Consider the following 14,808-nt stretch of genomic DNA (forward strand, 5'->3'; position numbering starts at 1 on the left):
TGCAGAAATAGTGCTTTCCTTTGGTGCCGTCCCGCGCACCAGCTCTTCTGGAGACATCTCACTCTGTTTCGCAGCGTTGCCGTATTCCAACCTGTTCGGCGTCTGCGTACACGGCTGTCAAAAGCATGTTTCCTCCCACTACGGCGCTGGGACATATTTCTACTGTGGCCTCATTTTTACAAATCTTATTTATGCCTGAAGGCCGTTTGCACAGCAGAGGCTCCACCTCTTCTCTGCGTCTTGCTGGTCCTTTCCCGCTCCAGCCAGCAGCATGTACGCACGCCACGTCTGGGGATGCCACGACCCTACGGCACTGAGCAAGGGCAACCCTCCTCTTCTCCGAGGCTTATCCTAAAGCGGGGGGGGGGGGGCACAGATTTAACCCGCAGCTGTGTCAGCCTGAAATCTAAATGTCACAGACCAGTCTGGTTCGAGAGGGCGAGAAACATCAGGTTGTCCGAATCGGCAGTTTTGGCTGATGTGTTGTGGCTCCAAAGATCATATAATCTGATTTTTTTTTTTTTTCAATATATATATTTCCTATTCTTTTTTTCCCCTATGGCATGTTGGAGGGAAGTGTTTCCTATTTTTCTTGAAATATCTTGACACGCGAAATCGAGCGCAGGCACAACCAATTTAGAAATGGCACCGCTGCCCGTAACCTCGGCTGCAATTCCGCGTCGGCTCAGCTTTCCGCATCACCTCTGCCAATACTGGAGGCGCTGAGGCCGTGGGGTGGAAGGAAGGGATGCTCAGCGCTGCTGGGCTGGAAGCTGGCCGGACCGGGGAGGCAGCGGCGTAGGCACCAAGCATATGGGAGCTCTGGGAGGAGGCTGGGTTTGCCTCGAGGGCTGTACGGTGAATGAGTTGAGGTTGTACAGGAAAATGTGAAACCTGTTGAGTTGGTTGTTGGTTCCCTCACCATGAGCAGGGTCCCAGGCCTGGGGAACCAGAAGGACAATTGCTTTATTTCCTGAGGTTAGTTTGGTTAAAAAAAAAAAAAAAAGGAAAAAAAGGCTATTTGTAGCATTAATCTTGTGATTTCACGATTGGGTGCATGAACTGGATGAGTCGGATAGCTGGAAATTCAGGGGTGTTGCTAACGCACCTAGCTACTGACTTAGCTCCAGCTGCGACCTCGTTTGGTCATTTTTTATATAACAAAGTTTACAGAGATGAAGTTTTCTTTGCGAACATGCAGCTAAGGTCAGAAATAAAATTAAAAAATATGGGTAGTTTAGCCAAGACATCTGAAAACCACTCGGCTTTTCACTATAATTTAAAACCTTTGTGTCCTACACTAGTGAATCTAATAAAAAAAAAAACATAAAATGTAATATGAAAATGACTAGTGCTAAGAATGAATTTGGCTCTGTTTTGCTTCTCTCTCTCTTGGGCCCAGGGAAAATATTCCAACAGAAGTCCAAAAACTTCAGCATGATGGGAAGAAAATTCCTTGTCTTTCAGGTACCAAATGCTACTTCAGCAATGGGAGTACAAGATACCAGTTATGGCAGCTTTGAGAGGTGTTGCTTTGGTTTAGGTTGCTTTTGCTAAACCAGAACTCCTTCTCAGAAAACTGAAAAAAAAAAAAAAATTTTTTTTTTTTCTCCCAGCTGACAGATACTTCCAGATCCATAAATCACCTAAATGAACAAAAGTCAAGGATAAACTGATACGGCTTTTGCGTAGTAAGAATTAAATTCCGTTTATTGAAACCAAATGAATGAGAGTTTTTTGCTGATGCCCTTACAAGAGCAGCAGCAGGTAAAAACCTGACCCCGAGAGGTGCCAGCAGATGCTGCCTGCCCGCAGCCCTCCACCGTGGGAGAAGGGTTTCGGGTCTGACCCCGCTCCCCCTCTTGGGGAATTGCTGCTGGCACCCAGTGCCTGGGAGAAGTCCAAAAATCAGCCGTTGAAGCAGATAGAAACCACATTTCATGAAAATAGAATATGATTTTAGAAAATTAGATGCTGCTGTATTAATTCTCAGATTAATGGTTAGCTTGAGGAATTCAGGGCTACAGGACAGAAGTTACTCTGGTACAACTGTTAAAAAAATTAACTAACGAAGTGGGTATTGAAGCCACCTAATCACTACAGGTCAGATTTATTTAAAATTTATATACATTAACAGGATTTTGACATAAAGTGTTAATTAATGAACAGTAAATCTAGAGGGTATGTGTTTCGTACGTGCTTAGTATTTGGCTTCTTGGGCTTCCTGATTGCCGGGCGAGAACCGCTGCTAGACGCAAAATAAAAGGACTCCTGCTTTCATTTGGCAGATGTTATTCCCCGGTACGGGTTTTCCTGATAGAACCCAATGTGCGCACAAGGCTTCTGCTGTGTTCCTAACCACGATGAGGAGGGAAGGTGTAAGCGCAAGGAAGCGGAGGGACTGAGGAAGGGTGCAGAGGTAAGAGGTTTCCGGGGCTGACGGAGTTATGAGCAGAGGTGATGGAAAGAGGTTTCTCTGCATCGCCCCTAACCTGGCTTTGTCCCTAGCCCAGCGCTTCTGTCACCCGGGGGGATGTTTCTCCAGGGGTCTCGGCTTGTTATCGGTTCCGTGTGCCGCTGTTCCCAGGGGGACAGCTGTGGTTTCTGCGCCATCGTGGGCACTGGGCTCTGCATACCTTCCTTTCGTTTATTTATTTTCCAACCCTGTTGAACTGGCCCAGGCTGCCCAGAGAGGCGGTGGATGCCCCATCCCTGGAAACATTCCAGGCCAGGCTGGACGGGGCTCTGAGCAACCTGATCCGGTTGGAGATGTCCCTGCTCCTGGCAGGGGGGTTGGGAAGGCTTTGAAGGTCCCTTCCTACCCAAAATGTTCTAGGAGTCTAGGAAAAACGTTTTCTCAGGGCTCATGGTTGGACACAAGTCTGGGCCGCCCGGGGACGGACGCCGTTGTGCTCTGGGTTGCGAGCGGAGACAGGCGCATTGTGCTCTGACTTAAAAGGAAAAAGAAGAGAAGGAGGAAAAAAAAAAGTTAAAAAAAAAAGTTTTTAAAGGGTTTAAAAAAAAAAAAAAAAGAAAAAGAGGGAAAAAAAGAAAATCGAGGGAAGCGTACCTACCGTCCCGGCCGACGCTCGCGGGCGGGGCGGGAGGGGAGGGGAGGGCGGGAGAGGGGCCGGCCCGGCGGCACCAGGCGCCTCCTTTTCCCCGCGGCGACTCCGATCCCGGCCCCGCCGCTCCCGCTCCTCCTCCCCCTCCGCTCCGCACTTTGCGTCTCTCCGCCGCCCCCGCTCGCAGTCGGCGGCGGGGCCGCGCCGCGCAGTGTCCCCGGAGCCGGGCGGGCAGCGCGGGGCTCAGCGGCCGCCCGCCCGCCGTTCCCCCCCCTGCACCCCCGCCGCCGTCCCCTCCGCATGGCGGCCGCCCCGCAGCCTTAGCCAGCCCCCGGGGCCCCGGGGGGGAAGTTGGCCGGAGGCGGTGCCCGCGGCTCTCCCGCCGCAGCATGGCGAGGGGCGGAGGGCGGCTGGAGGCCGCCGCCGCCGCCGCCACCACCACCGCCCGGGGCCGGCGGCGCCCGCGGGGCCGGGGAGCGCTGGGCCTCCTCTGCCTGGCGCTGCTCTGCGGGCTGGGCGCCGGCGAGGCGGAGTTCTCCATCCTGGACGAGGCGCAGGTTCTGGCCGCCCAGATGAGGAAGCTGGCCACCGAGGAGCTGGGGGTCGTCACCATGCAGGTACGGCCCGGCCCGCGCCTCGCCTGCTTTTCCCTCCTTCCCTCCCTCCCTCCTCCGCGCGCCCTTCCCGATTCCTGTTTTCCCCTTTCTCCCTTCGTTCCTTTCTTTCCCTCCTTCTCCCTCCCCGGTTCTTCGCAAACTTTCCCTCCCCGCCTTTGCGCGGCCCCCCGGCCCCGCTCCCCTCAGTCCCGGGCGGGCTCAGGCGGCTCGGCGGCCGGAGCGAGCGAGCGGGGCGGGCGAACCCCCGGTTTATTTCTCCTTTACACAATAGAAGCGGGCACAAACCCGCCTCCCCGGCGGTCCCCGAGGCCGGTTGTTGCAGAGGGGGCCGAGCCCGGCCCCGGGGGCCGAGCCCGCCGTGCCCCGGGGCGTTTGCCGGGCTTGTGCCCGGGTGCGGGCGGGTTTCCCGCCCGAGCATCCCCGCCTCTGCCCGCCCCAAACCCCTCAGGTCGGGGTTAAAGAAATGTTTCCCGGCCGAGTTTATTTAGACGGTGGGATTCATTTCGGGATTTTTTTTTGGGGGGGTGAGGGGTTGTGGGCGGCTCGGCCTGGGGGTGTGGGGAGCGGTGGGGCTCGTGTGTGCTGGTACCGGCCACCCCGGGGCGGGGAGGAGGGGGGGAAAAAAAAAGTGAAATCGGATCCCGGGCGGCTTTCGGGGGAAGGTATGGTCAGTGGCAAATGCAGTTTTAAAAGCCTCCCGAATTGAAAAGGAGCCGCTTTCATGGGATCAGCAGGGGTCTCTACCCAAATGGCCTTTTATCTGCCCCCAGCCCGCTTCTTTCTCTCACCTCCAAACATCTTTGTGCTGGCCGCCCTCCTAGGGCTGCGTTTTGTCCGGGGAAACACTGAGCTGCCTCTTCTCCTTGATGCTGAGGAGACCTGGGTTTAAATGACTTCGCTTAACGAGGTGGATTATTGATGTACGGAATTCAAGGAAGTAACTTTTTTTTTTTTTTCCCTGTGCCGCGCATATGCACGTATGTATTTCCCCTCAAAAGACACAGGCATAATCCTGTACGTGGCGGAGTTGTTGGATAATGCGAATTAAGTCAGTGTAATTGCGTTGCTAAATCTGTTTCTGGCGTTAAAAATGTCTATATGCAATCATCTCAACGTGTATTGTCTTTAAAAAAGCAGCTCGTAAAATCCACCTGGTTACCTTGCCGCAGCGCGCTGGCTAACCGTGGGGTGAGCCAGGTTTTCTTTCCCAGAATCACACCGATGATACGAACCCGGGAGCAATCTGGATGCGGGCGCAGGGGGATACAAATAATGTTAAAACTGCATTTACTATTAGTTGGGTATTCGAGGCCTCAAAGTAATTTAATGCGGTGAAACTGGTAGTTAAACCCTTTTCATACTGAGCTCTATTTTTATATGCTTAATATTTTGGCTGCCTGAGCTCCCATCAAGCTAACGCACAGCCTGTCCTTTGCTCCCCCCTGTAACATTGCTACAGCTGTTTAAGATTAAAAACCGGTGGGAACAAACCTCCCCTGATTTTAGAAGCTTCTTTGCTGACCTCCTACAGTAGAACAAAAAAAATGTTATGACATGCGTCACGGCAGCCCGTGCTTCTCGCTGGCTTTTAGGGCAGAAATTTCCTACGCCTGCTCAGGCGGGGCCGGGTGTAGCTGGCGCAGAATTTCCCTTTTCTCCGCTTGTGCAGGGCTCCTGGCGAGCGGCGGTGGGCTGGTGGGCACCTGGTGCCAGGCAGTGGGTTGTCCGTGCCACGGGACCCTCGGCGCAGCAGGGATGCTCGGGGTGATGCAAACAGGTGCTTGGCACAGGGGTGGAGGATTTTGGAAGGCGAGCGATAACGCTTTGGGGCTTTAATTGGATATAAGTCTAGGGGTGTCGTCCTGGGTTTAGAGGATGATGTGGAGGCAGGCCCCAAATCAGAACATAGTGAGAGGAAGCTGCGGTAGCGAGAGGAAGGATTAATATCCAACCGTTTGGGAGCTGCGGTTTTATTCAGTTTCATAAATTGTAGGGGAGGAGGTGGCAGGACTTAACATTTCCCTTGCACGCTCTCTTTGTGCTTTAGTCCGTGCCAGCTGTGGCTCCCACATCTGCGCATCCTGGCGATAGGCGGGAGGTGGTGTCACCAGCCGAGGGAGCGGGAGGCGATTGTGGGAGAGGGCTTGGGAGGAAGGACAGGTCTGAGCTGGAGGTGGGGAGGAGGCATCCAATGAGTGAAGGAGCAGGTGGAAACGCTTAAATAGAGTGAAGGTGAGAGGTTGGTTTGGGTGTGTTTTGAGTCTGGAAAAAGAGGAAATAGTAGATGGAGCCTCCATAAATGCAGGAAGGGAGGATGAGGTGGAGCCTCCAGAGCGGACACTGGAGGAGCAATGGAAGAGGTAAGAGGAGAACCATGAAATTTCTGAGCCTTAAATGCTTGTGTAACCGATATGGAAGTTGTGAGCTAGAAAATAAATTAGATTTCTGCTGGAGTAGCCATCAGTGCTACGAACGAGATGCGTCTCCTTCACACAGTACCGTCTTCCTGCGATACACTCTTCTTCTACAATTGTTTCACATAATTGGTCTAACAGCAGTAAGGACTTGGTGTTTTTAATCAAATTGCGTTATTTTGCGTTGTTGAGAGGAGCGAGGTGCGTGTCAGTCTGTGTTGTAACGTAGGCTGAAGCTGCAGGAAGAATGAGGATGAGGGAGGTTTCTGATGCCAGCATCAGGCTGACAGTTGTTTTTGGCACTCGCACCACAGCTTTCTATTTATAGACTCTTGCATGAGCGCAGTATCTGACTGTTACCTTTAAGTAACGCTTGGTTTTCTCACCCGTGTGAGTGCTCTGGTTTCATGTATAAGTTTATTCCTGGAATGGCAATAGAGTGGCTGAGGATAATGTGATGTAGGTGACAACTCGTGAGCTGCATCATTTGCTGAACGTACTGGACAGCAGTTTGACGGTTTCTTGTTTAGGTTTCATGTTAGAATGTGCACGTTTGTATCATACCAGGTGTTCACTTGGTGAGACAACATGAGCTGCTGGTTTGCACGGGGATGCTGTGCCTGCAGCAGGGTGCAGCTGCTGTGCCTGCAGTCACCCGTCATCCTTACCTTCTTTTTTTGTTCGCTAGAGCCCGTGCTGACAGCGTCCGAATCGTTACAGGGAGCAGCTTTTGGCAGCAGGCTGCATCCTCGGAAGACAGCGTGCAGCCACATCTTGTCGTTACTCGGGAGACTACATCTTAAATAGCCTAATGTCATAATTCGCAGAGGGCTGGAGCGTGGTCAGCGAGCAGCTCACGTGAAAGTCCTGTAACATACTCTCCTGGGCAGAGCAGTAATTAAAAACTAAGCGCCCTTTTATGCTAAAATTATAACTAAATTGGTGGTTGTGGTGTGACCTGGGCTGCGGGTGGAGTTTCACCGTCCCTGGTACCTGGCTCATCTGAGCCTGGCTGAAATTACAGAGTAGGTTGTTGGTTGAAACAACTGAAATTCTTTGGTTGGGAGGTGAAGGCAGGAAGAGAATAAATCATAAGTTTTGTGAGCATTTTGTTTGGCTTTGGCAAGGTTTAAGCCTCTAAATCTGCATGGGGCATCCAAGTTGAGGACTGGTTTTTGGTAGTGTGGGGCAAGGTAGCATCTCCGCCTCCAAAGTGGGGATGTAATCCTTGTAGTGAGAGTTGAAAGGATTGAGCGATGCTTTGAAGATGAAAAGCGTTGTTCAGTGTTGCTATAACTTCCAAAATGCATGCTGATGTTGCTAGCCAGATAGTAGCAAAAGTTACAGGCCCAGAGGGCCTTGAATATTTTTGAAGGCAGCTGTGCCATCTTAATCCTTTACGATTACTCCGTGAAGGAAGCGCAGCCCTTTCTCATTGTCTGTTACTGATCTTGGAGCTTGGGCAAAAAAAAAAAAAAGCATTTTGAATCTGAAAATTGCAGATTACAGGTTGGTTTTTGCCCCAGTTTTTTTTTTCCCTTTCTTTCTTTTTATATTAATACTTGCTCAGGTGGTGTAGTGATGTGTAAAATAATAAACAGCATTGTACAAACTTCTCCAGGTTGTTTGGCAAGCATATTATTTATTTATTTTACTAATAACTTCTCTGGCCATATGTTTTTAAAGAAGAACAGATTGTGCGCAGGCCAGAGTGACATGGAGATGTTTAGGGGTTTATACGGGAAGGATGCACTGACACCGTTCTTCTGAAAAATCCGCGTTCTTTCAAGATTCATGGGTGATGGCAAAAACTGCAGCCACCAGAACTGTCCATTTATTTAATCTCTTTGAAAATGAACATTGGCACAATGCAGGTTTTGGTGTTTTGTGTGTTTGTTTTGTTTTTTTTTTTCCTAATGCGATGGTCTTCTGGCTAATGAGAGTGGATTTACAACTTAGAAGAGATAAATACCATTTTGAGCTGCGCTGCAGACCAGTTGAAATGCCAGAACCGTGGTTCTCCATCTCTGAGATCAGGGGTTTCACACACTTCCCCACTTTCTGTGGGTATTTACAAATCAATTTGCTGGTGCCTGTGAGGCACTTGCACAGCAAGTGATGTAGAGCACCTCCAGCACCAGGTCTGAAACCTGGACCTCTGTGGACCCTCAACCAAATGACAGCACGGAAAACCATTTCTCTTTTTTTTTTTTTTTTCCTTCTTTTATTTTCAGGTTGTTTCCAGCTTGTGAAGCTGAAATACAGTAGAAAAATGTAAGTGAGGAAGGCTGATAAGTGTTTGACTATATGTATAATTTTTTTAGCTATTATTTGGCAGTAGTGCTCACTTTGGTAATAGTTACAGAGTAGAAACCAGTGGAGTAAAACCTCATCTGTTTTACATGATTATGCCTTGGTTTGAATCCAGCTACAGCAGCCTTTTTCAAGGCTCTCGGAAAGCACAAGACTGCAGCAGTTTTTCATCCCGTTCCACACGGATTCTTTTTTTTTTCCAGCATGAAACATTTCAAACAGACAGAGAGAGGTCCTGGTGGAAGGGCAGTGAAAATGGCTGCGCGTAGGAGACCGAATCTGAATTTTTAATTAGGCTTTGAGTTGTTCCTTCAAAGTGTCGGGGCATCGTTAGCGATGTAAGTCTCGCTGCATTAGCAGAGACTGACATTTCACTTCAAACAGGGAGAAACGCGGCTGTCCTGTGCAGATAAAAGTTGCCCAGTGTGCTGCAGCAAGGTGGGTTGGCAGATAATTAGCTGTCCCCTGCACCGCTGCGACGAAGCACCCTGCCAGTCGTGGCGGGGACCCGAGGCGTTATTAGCAGCGAGAAATCCAAGTACAGCGTAAAGCGACTGGGAATCTTTCAGCTGCGGTAGGGCTGATAACATGTAATGTTAAGAAGGCGCAAAAGTAAATACCGCGTGTGCTAGCCCACTTTTTTCTTGGCTTAATTCGGCAGAGGAGGAACAGTTAGAGCCTGACGATCTGAAAGTAGCAGGGAAGCTGCTCTGCTGCCAGCAGCTTGGCCAGGCACTGCTGAGAAAAAATGTGGTGGTGCTTATTGTCAAGTAAAATCAAGTGCTTTACCTTCTTTCAGACATAAAGGTGAGATATGTTTGAGAATGGAGGGAAGTATGAAGTATTAGAAGGTACTTTTTTGGTGTGTTTGTTTACCAGTTATTATTTGATGTCTATGTACAAAAGAAAATATTATCAATTTTTTTGTTTGTTTGTTTAACAATTATTGTTTTCTGTTCATCAAGTATTGGTGGAAAAACGGCGAAGAAGTGATTGCAGCCTTGTCAGTTCATGTGTGGAAGTGCCCAGCTGTAAGGAATGATCCCAAACTTCTGTGTATGTCCGGTGTCAGGACGCTGCATAGTTCGAACTGCTCGGGGCTGGGATACAGGGTTGGATGATGTCCCAGGAATGGTTTCTTTGGATGTAGTTGAACAGGAAAATACTCACTTCCGCCTGTGTGTCCCCCCGCCCCGGTACGTGGATTATACAGCTTAAAAATTGAAATTTAAATAACTTATTTGATCCATCAGTCTTTGTTTTGTGTGTCAAAAATTCTGCTGAGGTTTTGGCTAATAGCTGTACTACCTCTTCTTGTACCGTAGGCTTAATGCGGAGTAAAGTATAAAATTAAGTACGGAGGGACTGCATTCTGCAGTCATTGCTTTCCTGTGGCTTGTTGTTGTTCAGTAACATACAATGTTAGTGAAATCTGAAAGGATATCCTTGTGCTCGCTTTCTCATGGAAAACAGAGTTTAATATTAATACTCACCCAGTGTCTGTTGTGAAGGCTTGCGTTTTCTGGTACAAAATAGAGTGCATGCCAACTCACTGCTTGACTCTTGCGTTACGTGTGTTCTTCCCTGGTACAGGTTTCCATAGGATACTGTATGTATAATTTAGCTGGAAAAATCTGAGTTGACTTTTGGAATAATCATGGTGCCACAAGTCAATAGTTCTTATTTCCAACCCCGTGAAGAGTTCTAATGGAGTCACTCAGCTGCCTGTGAGGCCTCTGTAGAGTCTCCCAGGTGATTTTGCAGAAGTATTTTTGCACAATTACGATCATTAGTGAAAACAAACTATTATGTCTCCCTTTGCCAGCTCCTCAGCCAGAAGCAGCTGATAAAACCAGCTTTTCCCTAGTGCTGTTTCCCTTCGAGCGCACCGTTCTGCTCAACTCTGTGTGATTCGAAACTGCAGCCGCTCCACTCGTAGAGCAGAAAAGCAATAACACTTCTTTTTGAGAAAAGCTATAATTTTACTTTCAGCAGTCCTGCGGAACTCTCTAGCCAGCGCTCTCTGTCTGGTTTTGGCGGTCTTTTGCGCATACTCCTGCGATGCAATAGGAATTTTTGGCCGTGCTTGCGATCGTCACAGGTGGGAATGAGGCCAGGGAAAAAGGCTTTAAAATAGTCACATCTGGAAGTTGCCGTAAAGGTTTCCAGAAGCTGGAACACCTAAAGCAGAATTTCTTGTGCGTTTGCCCTGGTAGGGTTATGAGGGTGTTTTTGTGCCATTTTCTGTGGATTTCAGACGAGAGTGTGTCTGGAGGTGAGTTCACCAAAGGGCTGAGGTGCTCCCACGACCTCCCCGTCTCTGGTTCAGTCCCTGCTCCTCTCCTTTTCAGTGCAGGAAGTATTAGAAATATTTCCTCTGGAGCCGGTACTTTCACCTCAGAAGCAATATTGAACAAAACCTGGTGAGGTGTTTGTGGTGATGGGGTGGAGGGGGAGAAGGGCCAGAGCCCCAAAAATAGCTGCAGTGGGAGCCTGTTTGCCTGGAGTGTGTCCAGGCTCCGAGCCCGAGGCTGGCAAGGGCTCGCTGGCCCTCGGGAAGATTGTGTGGAGAGCCAAGAGGGCTCTTTGCCTTTTATTTGTCAGAAAAGAAAGGAACCCCAGATTGTGTGGGTCAGGAGCATAAGATTTTATCATAGCAGGCTTTCCTTTGGTGTGAGGGTAGTGTTTGATGCTAAAATGAATGGCAAGTTAGCAAAATATCTTTATTTTAGTCAGATAAGCAGCAGTCTTCACCAGCTCTTTCCCAGAAACCGTGTTAACGCGAGGAAGATCAGCTGCGTGATCCCTGCGCGCTTGCGATCATTTCCCTGCCTTCCCCCTTACTGCGTGGTGCCAGGTGGGCGTGAGATCCGGCCAAATAACGCTGCGGCTGCGGAGAGAGGTGCTCAGCAGCATCCAGATGACGGCATGGATGGCGGTGGCGGCGGAGCTCTTCCTAGCTAGGGATGGTTCCACGTCTGCTGCGTGTCAGGTCGTGTGCTACGGTGTGGGGTGGATCAGCTGGCTGGTGGGTCGTCCCAAACCCGGCTGCTGCTTTGGGAGCAGGAGAAAGCCCAAGTCCTCGGCAGAGACCTGTCCTGTTTGGCTTGCACTGGTACTATTTTGCCTCAAAACTGCGAGGGAGAGAATAACAACTCCTGTGATGCTTTTCAGGCTGAAGCAGATGCTGTGATGTTGTAAGCACTGGCAAGCGTCAGGTGAGGAGCGCTTTTTGGGAATGCTCTACAACAGATGCCCTGGTACGGCTACAGAGGCGCACGCTTTGGGGGAGCAAAATTAAGTTTGCCTGAAGTGTTTGTTTTCAGTGATAACCTATCCATTGCAAATCAGCGGGTGGGCAAATGCTGATGGAAGATGGGTGCAGAAGAAGGTTGTTCTCAGGTTATTATTCGTGGTTTGTTCATGGTTAGTGAACTGGCACGTTCTTTCCCCTTGTTTTTTTTCTGATATGGAAGTCATACAGGGTTTCTGACTTTTGCTTTTGGAGACCCAAGCATCATTTGGAGGAAAAGAAAGAAGCAGGATCTCTCATTGCTGCACGGAATGTAAAATGGAGGAGGAAAGGCCACTTCAGCTCAGTGGATCCTAAACTGCAGTTCTGCATTTCGTTAGCGGTGGAGGCTGAAGCGGGTGCGTCGTCTGCAGGTTCCACTTCCAGGCGACGGCATGGTCGAGCCCTCGTGGACTCGTGTATTCGAGGGAGTCCAAACCAACATGGTAGGGCCAGAATTTTTGTGTTGTATGGAAGGCATACAAAGGATAAAATAAACGGATTTTTAATTTGAGGATAATATGTTTAGCAATTTTAACAACGAAAGGATATTTAATTTAAAATATGCTACAGCTGCAGTCTAGGTGCTTGGATTCCTTTGGGCATATTGTTTGCCCAAAGAATCATCTGTAGTATGAATTTCTTAGTTGCCTTCCATTTCTTTTGCCAGTGGCTATGCAGGACTGCCAGGTGTGATGCAGGATTTATTCCCGTGGTCTGGCTTGGAGGAGTTCAGCTGCAGAGCACAATTTCCAGGGAAAACTGCACTTTCTGGTGCGGTGGGGAAGGCAGGAATAAGTACTGAAGGTGGCTTGTTTGTCACATTATCCAGCGGTGGTCAGGTGTCAGTTTCAAAGTCTCTGATCTGTTAGATGAAAATTAGAAAATGTTATTCCTGGATACACAGTCTCTTGTGTCTTGCCTGTAGGAGATCATGGTTTAAAAAAATATATATATATATTCAAATACATTGCAGGGGGAGGATGAAAATTGCAAACTTCTCAAACTTTTTAAGCTTTGGATTAGCTTTGCCAATGTTGGTCGCAAATATAAAGCTAACATTGCTTAAGTGGCCTGCCTTCTCTTGTGAGTTACTGCTCAGCAGTGCAATTTGGGAAAAAGTCTATTTTTCTTTTTTATTTTTGACTGAAGTGAAACTATCATTTTAAATTATGCTATTCCGACTCTTCCTTTTGAATTCTGCTGCTGCTGTATTTCGCGTAGCCCTGGATGATCTCGGTAGCTGCTCCGAGGGATATGCTTGATGGTCATGAAGTTGTTAAAATCCGTTTGCTGAAGATCCAGCTCTTCTTGGCGGAGGTACCCGTGCTGTGCTGAGCTCGCTGCTGGGGCTGTGGGATTTTATCCTAAAAGTTGTGTTCGGTTTTTAACATTCTAAGTATTGACATACTGATGATACTGTATTTCCAGTAAAACTACCGAATGTGAAGCCAAAATTAAAATGACCCCAGCATAGCCATGGTAGTAGATAATTAGTTTAATAGAAGTGACTAGTCATTTATTTCTGCTTGGTAAGGAGTTGAATCTAATGAGTTTTATAATACTGATTCACCATGATGTCACGTAAATGTGATTTTGCCTCCCCCTTCATATTTATGTATTTATTCAGTAAGTTGTTGACTGTTAAGTCTAGAAATACATTAAAAAAAACACGTTCTGGTAATTGCAACCTCAGACTTTCAAATGCTGCTTTTTCATACGTATCCAAGAATAGAAAGTCAGCCTCCAGAAATAACTGAAACCCAAGGTACATCACCATGATTTTCGGCGCTTGAAATGGAGGGTTTCTCTTTGAGGAGCAGAGGTGCACCAGCTATTTTGAGAAGAGACTGGAAGACGTGGAGTCAGGATGAAATGAATGCAGACTGGCTATGTGAAGGCTTGTTTGAGAAGAAGGACCTGCTGAGTGTCGGCTGGATGATTTATTAGAGCCTGAAAATTCACGCTGAAGGGAAAGAGGAAAAAATAAGCAGCTGGAAAGGGGTAATAGAGTTATTTTAAAGATTTTAATAGAGAAATGCTTGGTTTTGGGATTCTTTGAAGATGTAATGCAAGCTGAGCCAAGTTGGATGAGAGCTGCTTTGCTGGATGTGCATACAGTATAGGTCAGGCTTATTTCAGGCTCTTACCTGCTTTTTATTAATCCACATCTTACAAGACATTACTGCGTGTCCAAGGCCTTTGACCCCAAACCTTGACCCATGGGGAAGGGTAGGAGGTCCCTTGAAGTTGAGGAGGGTTTCTGCTGCCTTCCCGCATCGCTCCACCTTTCCTGAGCCCTTCTTTGCTTGTTTTGTGTTGGTTTTGTCATTCCCTGTTCCCTTGCTTTCCGGTACCACCCGTGGGCTGGAAGCAATTTCCCTGCCTGTCGGCATCGGACGAGCACTTAGCTGTGTTCCACGTGACGTGCGTGGGGCTGGGGCGGTCGGTTCAGAGCTCTGGTACGGCACACCGACCCACATCTCCGGTCAGCACAAGAAATAACATGATCGTAACAGAAATTTTGCGTTTGGTGGAAGATATCCCTGAGGGACTGGTGACGAGCTGGATGGACGCCTTTGGCTGGGAATGCATGGATCTGAAGATTGCAGAGCGCTGTCTGCAAGACGAAACCCAGCAGTTTTGCCACCATCCCCTCTTCCTCCGTGTCCGCTGTGAGGAGCCGGACTGCGTTTTTGCCACTGCTGCTAGGAGATGACATTTCATTTTAATACTGAAAACAAATTCACGGCCTTTTTGGGATTCTTGCTCTGAAATAAGGTTAGAGCCGGCGCTAGCTTCAGGCTTGGATTGCCTGCATGTCCAAAAATACATTTAAAACGTTAAAACCTTGCTGTAGCAAGTCTGTGGGCTGGCAGCGTGGCGAGCTGCGGATCCTGCAAAAGCCGGTATGTGAAGTTGGCATACGGCCATACCCATGCTGGTGAAGATTGTCAACTTGTGGCCTTGCTTTGATGCAGAAAGGAAAAAGATTCTTTTCTTTTTTTTTTTTTTTCCTATTGGTGGATAGAAAATAACTTGCTTTCTGGCATGGCTGGCAGGAATTTGTATCTACCTGACTTACTGATTCAAAATCTTGGGAGATG

At 48.5% G+C, this 14,808-nt stretch overlaps 1 protein-coding gene across 5 annotated transcripts in view; it reads left to right on the forward strand.

Annotated features, from left to right (window-relative positions):
• Positions 1–3,295: 3,295 nt before the first annotated feature.
• Positions 3,296–14,808, forward strand: part of CACHD1 (cache domain containing 1) — a 98,202-nt gene continuing 86,689 nt past the window's right edge. For 2 of the 5 annotated variants that reach the window (XM_086753218.1, XM_086753219.1), the window contains exon 1: positions 8,941–9,216. Coding sequence is in view for 2 of the 5 variants with exons in the window: in XM_086753215.1 (XP_086609341.1) it covers positions 3,455–3,682 (228 nt within the window). In the remaining 3 variants the exon portion in view is untranslated. Of the gene's footprint in view, positions 3,683–8,940; positions 9,217–14,808 lie in introns of those variants that run through there. The other 3 variants (XR_015259174.1, XM_086753215.1, XM_086753216.1) reach the window with 3 other exon arrangements.

Source organism: Chlamydotis macqueenii, chromosome 8 (assembly GCF_036417535.1).
Source record: "Chlamydotis macqueenii isolate bChlMac1 chromosome 8, bChlMac1.mat, whole genome shotgun sequence".
In the NCBI taxonomy this organism is placed as follows: Eukaryota; Metazoa; Chordata; class Aves; order Otidiformes; family Otididae; genus Chlamydotis; species Chlamydotis macqueenii.